The sequence below is a fragment of the Manacus vitellinus genome, unplaced genomic scaffold (genome assembly GCF_001715985.3).
Source record: "Manacus vitellinus isolate BGI_N305 unplaced genomic scaffold, ASM171598v3 scaffold_32_pilon, whole genome shotgun sequence".
Lineage (NCBI taxonomy): Eukaryota > Metazoa > Chordata > Aves > Passeriformes > Pipridae > Manacus > Manacus vitellinus.
In genome coordinates, this window is record NW_021940460.1 from 213,964 (window position 1) to 230,169 (window position 16,206).

At 39.1% G+C, this 16,206-nt stretch overlaps 1 protein-coding gene across 2 annotated transcripts in view; it reads left to right on the forward strand.

The window, feature by feature from the left end:
• GTF2I (general transcription factor IIi) overlaps nt 1-16,206 on the forward strand; it is an 87,785-nt gene that overhangs the window by 11,126 nt on the left and 60,453 nt on the right. For both annotated transcript variants that reach the window (XM_018076722.2, XM_029961335.1), the window contains exons 4-12: nt 3,731-3,874; nt 4,227-4,410; nt 4,610-4,638; nt 5,803-5,851; nt 6,541-6,584; nt 7,901-7,978; nt 9,294-9,353; nt 10,828-10,890; nt 12,608-12,709. In XM_018076722.2, coding sequence (XP_017932211.2) covers nt 3,731-3,874; nt 4,227-4,410; nt 4,610-4,638; nt 5,803-5,851; nt 6,541-6,584; nt 7,901-7,978; nt 9,294-9,353; nt 10,828-10,890; nt 12,608-12,709 — 753 coding nt within the window. The remainder of the gene's footprint in view (nt 1-3,730; nt 3,875-4,226; nt 4,411-4,609; nt 4,639-5,802; nt 5,852-6,540; nt 6,585-7,900; nt 7,979-9,293; nt 9,354-10,827; nt 10,891-12,607; nt 12,710-16,206) is intronic.

Sequence of the window (16,206 nt, forward strand, 5' to 3'; positions counted from 1 at the left end):
CTATGGCTCCTAAATTCTGCCTCAGGTGATTTACTTTTCTTGTGGATTAGGTGATTGTTTGATAATTATGAAATTAATTTTCTTTACTTTGAGGGTATTTTCCAATTTCACGAACTTTACAGTGGTGGTCTTAAAAAGCTCACAGATGAGCTGGGTGGATGCATTCTAAACCAAACCTAAATGCTTTTAGCCACACACACATTTACTTTCTCTCTTTCATTGCTCATAGTTATGTTCATGCAGTAATTTTCCTTAAGCACATAGTAAAATATATCTATGTGAGCGTTGTCACAAAATCATTGTTGCCCTTAAGTTGCCTCTCAGAGTGCCTATGCAGGAGTCACATTCATACTCTCATGATTACTTCTTAGCTTTCTCTACCTGGGGGATTAAAAGCCACCTGATTAAAAATCATCTGATGTTTCAAGATGCCTTATGTACCATGGGACTGACAGCTCATTTTTCTGCTGAAGCTTGATTTTTTGGTTTCTTACTCTATGGTGATGTTGCCCGTAACAAAAACACAAACCAACAGAGTGCCGGTTTATGCGGTGCTTTATTCGGGGCCCCGGGAACCTGAGGACTAGCGGCCCAAGTCAGGATTCCAAAGACCTCCATTCTCAGTTCAGCTTTTATACACAAACAAGTTTACGTGCAGTTTCCACAGCAAAACAGTTACATTCAGTTACAAACAAGCTCATAGCAGTTTCTACAACAAAACAGTTACAAGCAAGCTCATACTTCATACTGATAACAATTAATAATCATCTACTCTAATCATAAATCTTCTAAGCTGTCTTACCCCTAGAAACTGATTAACAGACCCTTACCACATCCAAGGTAACAAATCATTATATACATGCTTGACTAAATCCTTTGATTGTTGTTGCCATCTCTTCAGCACATTCCATGCTCACAAACAAAGTTGCTAACTTACTACTTTGGAGTGCTGCTTTCTAGGCCTACTCTCCTACTAAGCCTTAGCCATTCTACTACTAAATTCGAATTATTCTGCAACAGTGAGATGTGGACAGTGCTGGGTTTTGACACTTGTCCACAATGTGACCCAGCAAGGCATGCTCTGCTCCACAGGAGAAATGCAGCCTGCCTTCTCCCAACACAGCTCTCCCCTTACCTCTGGGTCAGGTGCTTGGCAGACAGACACTTATGGCCTCTTTCAGTCTGCTGCCCTCAGACTGTGTGGACCTTAGAGTAAGTGCTGAGCTGTGTTCTCTGTGATGAAGAGAGCTGTATCAAATTATAAGCAGCTGCTTCAGGCAGGAAGCTATAGCATCTGCCCATACAGAGGTCAAGGTTTAGCTGTCCGATTGCTGACAAGCAACAAGAAAAAATTACCAAATTAAAATTTCATCATTTCAAATATTTTTGTTCCATCATAAACTTTCTTGTAAGAGGACTTTTTTTTTCTGTAAAGCAGCCTATTCATTTTATACTATATCTGTTTTATAAGAATGGAGATAGCTGGGAGATTCCTTTTCCAGCCAAGTGGTATGCTGGACTGTCAGACTAGGAGAGAAGGATATTCTGAATATCCAACACACCTGGATAGTACAAGAAGATAAGAGACACTTAGGTATATATGGACTCTCAGTGCAAAATGAGCATTGTTGGGAATTGGGGAATTGTAATCCTGAATGTAGAAGAGTTTTTGCAGAGTAACTGGATTTCTCCTGCAGTACGCTCACAGCTGTGTAGAATGCTATTCTTTTACATATAACCATTCCTCCCCCTTCATGAGCTATTTACCCTGTAAATACAGCCCCCTCATCCCTCTTTACTACTAGATCTTGTTGCATATGTCCCAGGCACCCTCTCCCTCTTCCAAAGGTAGCCTGAATCCTGCTGCGGGCTCCAGTAATTGTAGCGAGGGTTCAGCAGAACCTGTGAAATTGTGTACCCTCTAAGTGATCACGTGTCCTTCAGTGCTGCCAGGAGGAGTGAATGGCTGCTACCTTCGATCAATTGTGCAAGGCTCTCACAAATCTTGCTGTGCTGTGCTTGAAAATTGATCTTGTTTGTCAGACTTGATTAATATTGACCAAAGAATGTGGGAGAGATTAGGGAGGCAGATGCATAATGTAAGCTTAAGAAAATGGATAAAAATCATGTAATAAAAAATCTGATAAGGATTTCTCTTCTAGTTAAGAAAGAAAATTTCTCTATCTCTCTGTCTGCTTTTCATTTTAGTGTGAAGTGGGTAGTGTTGTCATTTTAATTTTGGTTTATGTATTATTTTTAAAAAGTGTGGGTACACTTTTGAGAAGCTGATGGCAGTAAAGGCATTTTCAGTGAATCAGTTTCTTACATGGAAAAAAACCCCACTCGAAAAGCAACATTACATGGAGCTGTAAATGGAAACTGGTGTCTCTTATCCCCGAGTCCACAGGCAAGTCTTAAAAACTGTCATTAATTAAGCACCTGTGTTACAGGTATACAATTATATCCCACTTCTGTGTTATTTTTCGTGTTCTGATAGGCCCTGTGATACTGCAGAGAAAGCAAAAGTTTCAGGCCTCAAGAGCTGGAAAGCTCAATGTCGCATGGAGGTGGGTTTCCAGAGCATGAAGCCAGATGTGTGATCTGAAGAGGAAGGACAAGATTCTCTTTTAAATGAAGATATGAGCTTTTAAATGATGAATGTGGTTTTACTAAAAGCATTGCTGCTTCAGCTCATTGCACAGCCCATTTGTAGTCAGTTGTTCAAACTGATGTTTGTTTTCTTGTGTCAGTGTAGAATTCTGATGTCAGGAGTCCTGGTGATGCACATCGCGGTGTGTCAGGCTTACTGCTGTGCTGGCTCGTGGGGAAGTCATGACACAGCATCAGCATTGATCATGCTCTTGCACACAGGAACACAGATCTTCCTTGCCTTTCCTTCCAGGTAGGCAAGCATATCTCTGTTGTTTGCTGGATGATTCTCAGTAAATCTTTGCAAGAACTGAACAACAAGAAAGAAAGGCTGCCACCTGAAACCATCCCTTTTATTTGCTTTTTAATATTGAAAGTGTTATTATTCCCTCACTCCTTTTGCAATGACTTTTGCTCAGAGACTAGAAGCAGATGTAGGGCTGAAATCCTCTCTATTCTGCATGATGATGGCTTGTTTCCAACTCCTCCTATTTGGCAGTAAGAGGCGTGTACTTAAAATGTCCTTTGAAGGAGACAAGAGCTGTTGTGGCAGAACTCAGATCCCTTCTATAAAAACTTCAGCAAAGCACATACAGCATAAACAAACCAGAATGTAACAGAATTGCTGCATAAGATGTCATGCACAGCAGTAGAGAGCTATGGGACCCTCCACACTGGCATTTTACCTTTTCCCTGGTGACTCTGTTGGTCCTTCTTTTCTTGGCAGTTTTGCATTTTATTTTTATCTTCTTCTGAGCCTAATAGTGTTTTCTACTTCTTCATGCCAAAAAAAGGTCTCCTTGGACGTGTCTCTTAATTCATCATTCTTAATCCTCAGAGGGTGATATTTACAAAGGTTGTAAGGAGAATATAGTTATTCTGGTGTAAATTCAAGTTTGCTCATTGCTTATGTACATAGATATGTGCATTGGCTTCTAAGGCAAATAAGATCTTAGGATTTTCTGGCAGGAATCCTTCCTGAGCATCTCTAGTATAAACTGGAGGGACTAGGTACTGGCAGTTTGAATAATTTCCTATTTTATTATTTTATTTTTGTCTATTTTTTATAAATAACTGCCAGGTGTTACAGAAGAGGACAGGGCTGCAGAACTGCAGAAAACGAAGACTACACCAGCTGAAACAGGGGTAAACAATCTCACAGGGGATGTTGTAGACCTGGAGACTCTTAGAAAGTCTGTGGAGGACTTTTTCTCCTTTTGCTATGGTGAGTGCTTTAAAATTTTCTGAAGAGCTGTTCTAGGTTTCTAAGTTTTTATTCCAGCTGGGAGGAAGAAACTGCACAATCTTAGCCTTCCAGCTACACTGCTATTTTTAGAAACTTTTAGTAGATGTTTCTAAAAACTGCACATATAGTGGTTAATTTGCTTCTTGATGTGTTTTGTGGGATGTGATTTCAGATTATTACCCAGTGCCATGTTAATACCAGCAGCACTTGGTTTCTGAGGAGATTTGCACTTTGCTTTTGCTCCAGTCCTCTCCAAAGTTATGAGAGAGACTCATTCTTTTGCTAACTTGAGCAATCTTGACCTCAAAACAATCTCTATTTTTTTTTCTAGGTGAAGCTTTAGGAAAGTCAACGATGGTACCTGTGCCATATGAGAAGATTCAGAGGGACCAGTCTGCTGTGATAGTACAGGGCCTGCCCAAAGGACTTGCATTTAAAAATCCAGCAAATTACGATGTTTCAACCCTGAAATGGATTTTGGAAAACAAGTCAGGGATCTCGTTTATTATCAAAAGGTTATTTGCTCACTCTTTTGCACTAGTCTGTCCAATTCAGTTTTGTACTTAAATTAAGTAAAATTAATTTTAATTTTTAAATAGCTACATTGCAGGCTGTTTCTCTTAAACAGGAATGCGCTCTCTGTAATGTTACACTACCAAGTAATTAATGATGTCTTTGCTAAAGCTAAGTTTTTCTTTCCATATTTCCACACAGGCCTTTCCTAGAACCAGAGGAACACATAGGTAAGTTACTGCTTACTCAGACTAAACAGAAACAGATTTCAATTTGAGTTTAGATAGCAATGTAGATAGAATATTTGGTCATGTCCATAAAGCAGCAAACTGCAGAAATTTCTAGACCGTGAGTTGCCTTACTTATGAAGCTATAACCTTTTCCTTTATGCATTCTACCAGGAGAAACTCATTAGAGATTAAATTCGTTCTATTTAATTTTTCATCTGTTTACTGAATTTAAGTTTAATGTGGATTGGATAGTATCCTAGGGAAGGGAGAATGGAACTTGCAAAAGACTGCATTGCACTTTTAGAAGATGCCAAAACTTTGCAGTGCTTATGTTCCACTACAGAGCTGATTTTGGCATTTATATTTAATTATAAAAATTAATTTAATCTTCTGAAGTGGCTTGGTGTTGTAGCTCCTATGAAAGCCTCTCTATATCAAAAAAATCTAAGCTAGAGTAAGTTTTGTAAAATCCTAAAAGATTCAATTCTAGCTTAGGAGAAATCCCTTCTGTTCCTTTCATGGGATCATGTTGCTTTACTTGCTAAATGAATATATGTGAGGATTCATTTAAGAAAAGGATGAAACAATCTCTATAGGAATGTAATCGAAAAAGAAGAGTTTAATTTCTTAGGTGAAACAGACGGAAGTTGATGCTTCATTAGTAAAATTAAAAATGTGTTGTTTGTGCTCAGTTAGAAGATTAGAGATTGGGAAATTACAAAGATTCTGGTAACAATATAGTTCTATTGAAAATGCAATGTGGGTTTTCAATGTGGTGAATGACATTCTAAAAATATAAGTTATTTCTGTCTAACTGTAATTTAGGACTAAACTTAATCTATATGAAACTATCATTTTCTTTTAACAGAGTTTAGGTGAAAGACTTGTTTATCCTTGTTTTCCAAGATTTTCACTTAGCATCATGAAAGACAGCAGTGCATTTTACCATGCACATCTGAATAGATTTTATATTGATGTTGCTTTATAGATTATTAAGGTAGTTTAATGAGATCTTTCTCTCATTATCTGTGAATACAGAAAATATGCACATGTGCTTGTAAAATGTAAACAGGTTTTTGCTTTGTGAAATCAATGTTATATTTTCAATTTGTATTTAAAGTAAATGGAGTACAGGAAATTCAAATACTGTTTTTTAACTTTCAGGAGCTCATATGACAGATGCTTCACATTCAGTTATACCTCTGGGTGGAAGGTAAACTTAAAATAATGTAGCTTTCTTTTTTGTATCAGCTATGCATTTTCATGTGGTTTATCTTTCTCTTGGTGTACTTTTTCTACCCAGCTGACCTTTAGATAACTTTTGTTTGCTTGACATTATAAAAACATCTTCTCCTTCTTTAGACCATTATTTATGGAGAAACCGTTACAAGTTAAACAAATGGCAAAGTGTCTCTGTGGTTTAATTAGCCCACAGAGTGTTCTTAATTCACAGTTTGTCAGTCAGGGATAAATTTGCCACATTTTATGGTATAACAGGGGGAACAGATGTCAAGTTGCTTCCTTCTCCCTCCTCAGTTTGAAAAAAACAAAAGTAATTTTTTTGGTTAGTAAATGAAGATATTATAGTTGGAATACATAAAAAATTGGTTAATGTGAAAACAGGCCTCAATTTTCTGTGCTTCTGTAATTGCTTCTCATTAAATGCTAAACATGATTTGAATATTTTGTATGCCCCAAAAAATGTAGGGATAGGAGATTCCTGGCAATTCGCATGATATGAGTCAGATAAGCCAATATGCAGTTTTTTACTTTTGTGTTTGTGTTGGAAATAATTCTGGGAGATTGATTTTACTTGACAGGTTGTAAAGCTTGAGGAACTTCCCAGAAATGTGATGTTTGTATTTTATAATGTCAATCTGCTTGATTTGTTTATTTTTGTAGTTGTCCTCCTATTAAAGTGAAAATGGAGCCAAGCGGAGATTCTGGTATGTTCAAAATTTTGCCCTTATTTGCAAAAAAAAAAAATAAATCTGAATTTAAGCAAAGCTAGGAAGCTTAAATAAACAAAAGCAGCAAAAAGACATCTTTGGTGAGATGGAAAACCCTTTTTTTTCCTTGAAACTCTCCACTTTTCTGAACCTTAGCTAAATGCTTCCATCTCAAGAGGGAGGAAATTTGTAATATATTGTAGACTAAAATAATTTATCTTTAAGTAGTTTAGAAAAGAGGAAATTCCTCTGTTTTGTTTGGGTTTGTTCTAATTCAAGATATCTTTGTCCCTAATGGGAAACAAAAAAACTTTGTTTATTTGTTAATATTACTAACATATTGAAAATAACAAAATGTCCATTTTCTAGCCAAAATGGAAATAAATAAATAAATACCAAGATGTGTTATTTGTTATTAAAAAATTGCCAACCCATTCCTAAATTGCCTTGAAGATAACAGATGATTCCCCTAGCCACTGTGATCTGTGGCAGAGCAATGCTTAAGAGTCTGCTGTGAGGTAAAGGCATGGATAACCTCGTTAAAGCCAGTGAGGCAGCAAGTGTGCTGGAAGATAAGGTGGTGACTTTCCTTTTTGTTGGGTTAGGCTGCACTGCTCCCTTTCCTATAAGAATTAAGTTTTTGTATGTAGTCCAGTTTCTTGATCTAGTTCTTTGTGCTTCACAGCTTTAACCTTGTGGTTTAGGAACCCTATGTGGTTAACATTTAGCCTGACATACACAAAGGGTTAACTTGAACTTTTTGCCAAGTCAGTCCCAGCTCTTTCCTATGCTGCTTTCTACACATTTTCTTTTGTCAGAAAGTTTTGAAAACATTTTAGAGAATGCTGTCAAGGCTTATGGAGGGGGTATGTGTTGCTCTGTCAGCAGTGCAGTTTGACGCAGGCTGTATCTGAACTTGTCTGCACAGAGAAGTGAGCAGGAGCAGTCTACGAGTATTTTCAGCACGATGAGTAGTAAAATATATTCTTTTTCTGTGGTAGCATGCAAAAGGAAGGAACCCATTTAAAAAAAATCTTCAGATCTGAAATACCATCTGCAGGGACACATTTAGTTTGTAGGGAAGCATTTAATCCTGGATCCTTTCGGAGGGTGACCAGACTGAAACATAAGAAACCAGCAGGTCACTTTTTTACCATTGTTTTAGCTCAACAAATGTGTAGTGTCTTTTCTTCTTTTTTTCTTCTTTTTTTTGACAGAGATCAGTGAGGGTCTTGGTGGGTGCTGTTGTTTGGGTTTTGTAAGAATCTACTTATTACTATTTTCCATATTTCATTCCTTTGTTGCTAATACAGGAATTTCTTCGGAAACGGCAACAGTACCAGTGAAGGGGGAATCAGATGACCCTGACTACTGTAGATTTAATATCCCAGGTAATGATAGTAATTTTCATATGTGTTTATCTCATGAAAGGGCTGGTTGCATAAGTGTTGCTCTCTCCACGCCTCTCCGTTTACTTATTTTTGGTCATTAAACACGCAATTACATAGCTCTGTTAGGATACAGCATTTCCATGCTGCCTATCATTTAAGTTATTCTGAAGAGTGCCAAAATATCCCGCAGTGTAACCCAATGCCATCTGAAGGGAGTCTGCTCTGAAATTGCGTCCTTACAAAATAGTACCCATTGTTCTGCAGCGTATTTATCTGAGCTGAAAAATCCCAGTTATACAATATACTTCCATAGTGAAGTCTAAGCAGTCTGGATTTGAAGGGGGGGATTTGAGTAGATTGGAAGAAGTGATGGGGTGCTCTGAGTTAAAAGAGATATTCCCATGTCAAGTCATGCCAACTTCCCTGGAGTAAAGCAGCTTCCCCTTCATTCTTTGAGTAGCTACCACTCTGATTCAAGCCAAAGGTTGTCCAAACTGTAGAGAACTATAAACTCTGGAGTCATATAGGGGTTTGTGTGTGCGTGGTGGTGCTGTGCAGGAACTGAACCTTCAAAAACTGCAGTTATTCTGAGGTGTGTTCCAGTATTGCATTTGCAGAGACATGCTACAAAATAAAGCAAATGGTCATAGTTTTTGCTAAAAATAGCCTACAGCTCATCTTTCCAGTGTAGCTGCAGGAGAACCAGAGCATTAAACGGTAGGATTTTAGGAGTATTACTTTAATCAGTTAAGTGTCATTTGTATGCTGGTTTCTGCACCAGCCCCTTTTAACCAATCTGTCTGTAGCATTCAAAAGAGCTGTTATTATGAAAAGCAAACAGCCTTGGACAGCATCATAAGTTATTTTAATCTCTCTGAATTTATGTATTTAATGTAGGTAGAAATTTGAAAGGCAAAGAGTACTCCTTAGGAATATAAATTTTACGAACAGGAAAGAGATAAAGCTGATTAAAAATTCATTGAAAAAGGGCAGAAACATCAGCATTTTGTGTTTTAAAATTAGTTTATTAACACACAAAAAAAATGAAAGCCTGCTGTTCTGCATGAGTGTCTGGTTGTTCAGTAGTCCAAGAAATGCACACACCTGACAGTAGCCCCTCAACATTTTTATTCTGTTGAACCAGGTAAGTAGGGACTTATAGATACTTAATATTTAACACAGTCTTTCCGAAGTTCAGCATTACAGAAAGTATGAAATGAGAATATAGTATATGAAATTAAGAGTTACTTGGCAAATTTCTCTATAGGTGTTTGTTGTGAGACACCCTTTAAAAGCCCTTCTCTTTATTCCCAAGCAGGCCCTTCCAAGACATCAGACATGGATGAAAAATCTGGTCTTGCAAAAAGTTACACAGGTAGATCTTTTAGTTGTATTTTTCTTGTTTTGGAAATTGAATATGTGAACCCTTGATTTGCAATAAGAGTGAGGGTATTGGAACTAAAACATCAAAACAAGTGAAAATTTCAGTTGCTTTAATTTCCAGGTGTTCAAGTAGAGAAACATATAGAAGGGAATCTCATTTCTTCCTTTTATAAATTCAGGACCAAGCATCAGATTTATCACTAGTGATTTGTGTGAATAGATATGTTTCTCAAGAAATTCAATCTGTTTAATAATTACTTATTAATTTTAATAAAAGTCTGCTTATAAATTGTGAGTCCAACTTGATCATTTCTTTCCATTAAGTGTGAGATGAATGGGCACAAACATAAAAAAGTAAATGGGAAGTCTGTGTTTAGTGGAAGCAATTCCTTACTGCATCTCAGCAATAGCTGAAATACATTTACCCCAAAATTGTGCAATTTTTTTCAGCTTCTTACAATTTGTATTGAAGATACTGCTTTCCCAATTTCCAAACACCAGAAAATACACACCTGCATTTCAGCATGTTAATTTCTTCATAAGCTCAGAGTGCTCTGGCTGCCATGAATTTTTAAGATTCAGAAAATGAGTCTTCTGTGTGTTATTCATGTGAACATTATACCTCTGGATTTTACCTTGTGAAAATCCTTACATTGCATAGTTGGAGTTAAAAGTTTCTTTTGACATTTTACTGTAGTATATTTTTTTCCTTTATATTTGTAAAGAAAGCCATGAGTGTGGCTCCATCTCCATACTCCATCTTACAGAGATCTGAAAGCAGATGCTCTTGAAAATGCACAAGTGCAGCATTACTGTGCCAGAATAAGTAAAACACGTTCCTTCATACCCTGCTACTTAATGTTGGTATAGTTTCTGATCTAGCTGCCTGTAGTTTTTTAAACTTTACTGCAGTTGAATATAAATTGCTGTTTCTCACACCGAGTGTTGATAGGCCTAATCCTGTTTGTTTTGTTGGTGCACATGGCCTCAACAAAAGCCTTTGTGATCATGAATTTCCCTCCCGTGTTTCATTATTGGCCTTGCAGCCTGTTATGGTGGTCATTACAGTGCAACAGCCAGAGGCTGTGTAAATGGTAAAGAAATGCCTAATCTGTGGTGGCACACAGCCTTTGTTTATATTTTCAGTAATCCTTGATAACAAAGAGAAAAATATTGATGATTGTATTAATCCTTCTAAGCCAAGAACAAGGGATTTCCTACTGTCCTTGCCACCGACTCTGCATTGCTGTACACGTGGTTTAGCAAGTGTAATCCTCACCTCCTTACCCTTGTCTGGAATTGCTTCAAGGCTTTTGGTAAAATATCTTTGCTTCTGCTTTTGTTGCCTGCAGTGAGTGCCAGGGGTTTCTCTGACAAATGTTAGTTTCAATGTAGAATCGTGGAGTGTTTGGTTAGAAAACCCTTTTCTGTGTCCATCATTCAGCAGCCCTGTTTTCCCCTTTCAGCTTCCTCCCAGCATGACTCGTCAGAAACACGTGAGAATCCTGAGGTCGAGGTCACTCTTGAAGGTCAGTTCAGTGGTTCATTGATTTCAGTCTGTTGGGCATTTTTATATTCAAAAAATGCTTTCCAGTGCCTGGGTTACTTGTCACTGAATAAACAGACTTATGTGCCAGTGTTGACTGCAGCTTGGATTGTGCACTGCTTGGTAAACAGACCTAGTCCAGAAGTTTTATAAAGCTACAATATGCTGAAGGATATTGGACTTCCTGGGCTGGTTTTGAAATGATGCCAGGCAGCAGTTTGCATCTTTCACGTTCATTTCAAGTGTTGGTAATGAAGAATACTCATTGAACACACAGGATGTTATAACTTTCATTCATTCTGAACAACACATTGTTTTGTAAGCACACTGTAGCTATATAAAATTTCTGGTGAACACTCGCTTCTGGGAAGAACTGTACCAGAACAGAAGGGCTGTGTCACAGGTGGCATAAGTGAAGCCTCAATTTATTTGCCTCATAGCGATAAATACGAGAGAAAAACCTTTACACTTGCCACTTGCCTTTCTCATCTGAATGGCACTAAAGCCACTGCCCAGTGTTGCTGTTGTTTTCAGTGTAGGATCTTGGTTGGGAGTCAGCTCTGTTTCTTGTGTTTGTGGATTACATGTCCTGTGACTGCTTTACAGCACTTCTGCGAGTGGCTTTGCAGTGCTTGTTTCTGGAATTCGATTAGGATTGAGACCACCCAATTAGCAATCTAGGAAATAGGCAGGGGCATTTAGGACAGAAGCTGACACTTCTGGCATTACTATTACCTTTTTGTCATCCAGCAATAAAGTAACTCTTACAGAAGAGTTCTTATTACCTCAACAGAAGAGGTAATAAGAGTCATTAAGTTCTGTGTATCCGTAAAAGTCTTTCCGCAAAAGTAAAAATGATCTGGAGGGGTTTTGTCTGACGGAATATAATACAACTGCATAGGTACAAGGTGTGTCAATATGTCATGTTATTCTTGCAAAGTGAACTATACCCTTAGTGACCTGGGTACCTGCTATTCTTTATGTGAAATTGATTGTCTTTGTCTGTTGAAATGGTTCATTTTCCATTAAGGTTGCAGGTGTTGGGAATTGGACAGTCTTCCTAGCTCAGGAACCTAAGGAGGATAGGGTTGGATTGAGAAGTGACTGGCTGAGTAGCAGCTCACGCAAAAATTCCTGCATTTGCAGTTTTCCTGTCTGTCCATCTGTGTGTGTTTTAGGTGGAGTTGACCTTTTATATGAGTTTTCATTTGTGTCCATTAGTTTTACAGTGTTTCAAAACTGGTTTTAGTACCTTTGAGCTCTTCAAGACAAAACTTAGGTACTGTTGTTGCGAGACTTTCTAGTGGAAGGGTACTACTTCCAGTTAGATAAAAAAAATGTAGTCAATATCTGCACAGTTTATTTCCTGATTTCCTTTTGCTGTTGCATGGTCATTTTATGATTGTGAGGTTTGCAGTCATGTTTCAAAACACAATGTTGTTTTCCTTAGGAAGTACAGAAGCAGCTGTGCTTTTTGCTATCTTGTGCCTTACAGAGTCCGTCTTGCACAGGTTGTTCCTACAGGGGTAGGAAGAGGAGCTTTCTAAAGTTTCTCACATAAGTAATGTGTTGCACAGTTTGGTGCCCTGATAAGCCCAGTCCAATACTTGCATTAGAGCTTTGAAATTCAAAGCAGTTCCAGCATTGTACATGAGTTGTCTGGACATTGAACCAGTGTTCAATTTTTATGTTTCTTTAAGATGATGATGACTATCTGCCCCATAACGAGAGACCAAAAAGTGCCCAGTCAACTAATGGAGCTGACAATTCTGGGAGAAGAAAAGCGGAAGAGTGCAATGTTGGTAAGTGTAGAGTGAGATACACGCAGGTATCCCCCCAAAATGCCAAGGCATTGGAACGATCCCAAAAAAGGTTTATTTCCAAGGTAAGAACACAAAAACTGACAAAACAAAATCCAGCTGAGGAAAATGCTGGGCCTGAGTAACTCCTGCCTCCTGATCTCTGCCAGGCTTGTTTTCTTCTCTGGCCTCCTCCCCCCAGGCTCACCACCAGCATGGCCTGTAACACCCATGAGGGTTTCTCTCTCCTCAGCCCAGAGAGACTGCAGCTTTTTCTCTGAAATGCAAAAGGTTTTTTAAAGTGTACTCTTGGGCAGGAGGGACTACCTTAGGGAAAACAAGTTCTAACTCCTCGTTACAAATTCTTCTGAAAGGGTACCACCCCTACAGTAAGATAAAAATATAACATCTTTTGTCCCTCTGCTTGGTTTTATAAAAAGATATTATGCTGCAGGAGCGAGACACACCAGTGCAAGCATTCATTTAAGAGCTCAGGGCTCTTTGTAGATGTATTGCAGGAGTATAATCATCATCATAGGCTACCTCTGTTGCTTTTAGTTCTTCAAAGTGAGCATGTGAATGGACACACAGAAAGCTGGGATCTTTTTGGTGGTGTTCTTTCATGATCCCTTAAGTAGAGTTCTCCACAGAAATGCACCCACACGCCGTGGTTACTCTGGTCGAAGACGCTTCCCCGGGGATTTTTTGGAAGTCCTTTACCTCTCCTTTATTCCTTTGTTTGTTTTGGTTTCTGGACACATAGCCCATTCATCTGTCTACTTTTATAGTAGACAGCCTAGTCAGGTATATGTTTTTTACCTGATATGTATAAAGGAAGCCACCAGTGTTCAGATTGCAGTGAAGGAACAGATGTGGAAACACGGTTAGAAGATCAGAGATGTGAAATGGGTTTTTTTGTGAGAATAAATTAACGTAATCGGTTGGGATTTTTTTACTGAAATATTTGAAAAGGTGTCATCTTAGTTGGAGTTGTACTTCTTCTCCAGCCACATTTCTCTTTTCATATTTCCGCAAGGTTGTCTTTTGTGATTTTGGTTTTGTTTTAATCTTTTAAATCACACCACTCTGGGGCATGCTAGAATCTTTTATTATTTTTTTTAAACTCTTCTGATGCTCTCAAAGTGTTCTAAGCAGTCAGTTGATGTGACAGTTATTTTTGTGACCTGTGCTGGTTTAAAAGTAAACCGGCAGGAGAAATGAACCCAACTCAAGAGAGATTACAAGTCAGAGTTACAATTTACTAAAAAGATTACAATAAATAGAATGATAGAGCAAAAACTGGTTTTACCCCCCAAAGGCAGCTGTATTACCCAGCCCCCTGTGACAAGAAGAGAATGGTGTTCATTTGCTGTTACCACGTGGCCCCCCCGGGTGCAAAGTAAAAGGAAAGGAAGCCTGTTGGTCCAGATGATGGTCGCAGTTCTGCAGAAGTAATGACTGCCGTCTTGTGGAGAGTGGCAGTCAGAGTCCTGTTGAAGTTCTTGTCCTCCTCTGGATCCGAAGAGTGGTACCAGAAGTCCCAAAGCTGGAGGATTATATATTCTCAGGTTCAGGTGGGAATGCCTAGTACATCCTCCAGGGCAGGAAGTTTCACAATGGGTGATTTAACTCTGTGAGTCCTGGGATATTTTTGGAATCTTTGATGGCCTAGGTCATTGCAGCTGCCTATTATGCCCATCCCTTATGGCCCAATAGCAGAGATGACCCTCTCAGGCTGGGTGTGAAGGTGCTAATGCCTCCCTGGAGGGGAGTTACCACAGCTGAGTCACTGGTGTGAAGACAAAAAATCACTCACCTGCATCTCAGGGTTCTTCAACACCCAGTTTGTAGCCTGAGGTGTCAGGTGTGCCCTGGACAGCTGCTGCAAACGGTCCACTATTACCAGTCCATTAGAAATGACACAGAGGGTGTAGAATACAGAGTTTTGGTTATACCCACATAGTGATAAACAGGTCAAGACCTTAAATCATCTTGTCTGGGAGCTGCTTTATGCTGATGACCTTGCCCTTGTTGCCCACACAGAAGCAGCTCTGCAGCGTTTAACATCCTGCTTTGCTGAGGCTGCTGAGCTCTTTGGGCTGGAAGTCAACTTGAAGAAGACAAAAATTCTCTATCAACCTGCACCTCAGGAAGTCTTCCATCATCCCCATATCACCATTGGCCAATCAGAGCTCAAATCAGTCCAGTAGTTTAATTTCCTAGGTAGCCTTATCTCCTCTGATTTTAAGACTGATGGAGAGATAGACAACAGGTTAGCAAACTCATATAGTGCTTTCAGAAAACTCCATAAAAAAGTATGGCATAATAAACACTTGAAGAAAAACACCAAGATCAGTGTTTACAAAGCCATAGCGCTGTCTACTCTATTATATGGATTTGAATCATGGGCCATTTACTGCCACCACCTGTGTCTCCTAGAAAGCTTCCATCAATGCTGTATCTGTACAGTCCTTAACATCCACTGGTCAGATTATGTGGATGGTCAGATAATGGTCAGATCCATACATCTGTTCTTGAGCAAGCAGCAGTCACAAGTATTGAGGCCATGTTGATGAGAACACAGCTGCGCTGGGCAGGACACGTCTCCAGGATGAAGGACCAACCACTGCCTCCCTAAGATCTTGCTTTATGGTGAACTGGCCACCGGCTGCCATAGGAGAGGAGCCCTGAAGAGAAGATACAAGGACTCCCTGAAACAACATCTCATCCTTGGCCATATTGATCACCATAACTGGTCCACTCTGGCCTCCAATCAGGAGTTCTGGAGACACACCATCTATAACGCTACTGTTTCCTTTGAGAACGCACGCAGGATCACTCTTGAGGAGAAAAGACAAGGCAGAAAGAATCGTGCCTTGCAGAATACACCATCGAAGGAGTCTTTCTGCTCTTGCCTTTTGCAATCAGACATGTCTGTCTCATATTGGCCTTATTAGCCACAAGTGTGCTTGTAACAAATGTGGATAGAACCTTTCCCAAATCTTTGTTCGCGAAATTAAACCCTGATGATGATGATAAACACGTCCAGGCCTCTGTAACTAGGACATGACCGTACTTTATGTTCCCGTCTACTAAAAGAAAGACCACCTAATTCTTTTGGTTGTTGTACTTTCCATTTGGTAGTTATCCACCCAGCATTCACTCGGAATTAGAGCAAAACATCATTCCCTGTTTTCCATGGACGGGATGATCTGTTTGACATAGTTCAAATATACTCCAGTTAAGGTGTCTCAGGAGATGCTGCTGAACGTCTACTATAGACAACATCACGTGAAGGGCCTTTGAAGCAGAGATTCCTTCCAACTTGCTCCCAAAGCGATATCATACTCCATCTTACGGAGATCTGAAAGCAGATGCTCTTGAAAATGCACAAGTGCAGCATTACTGTGCCAGAATAAGTAAAACACGTTCCTTCATACCCTGCTACTTAATGTTGGTATAGTTTCTGATCTAGCTGCCTGTAGTTTTTTAAACTTTAC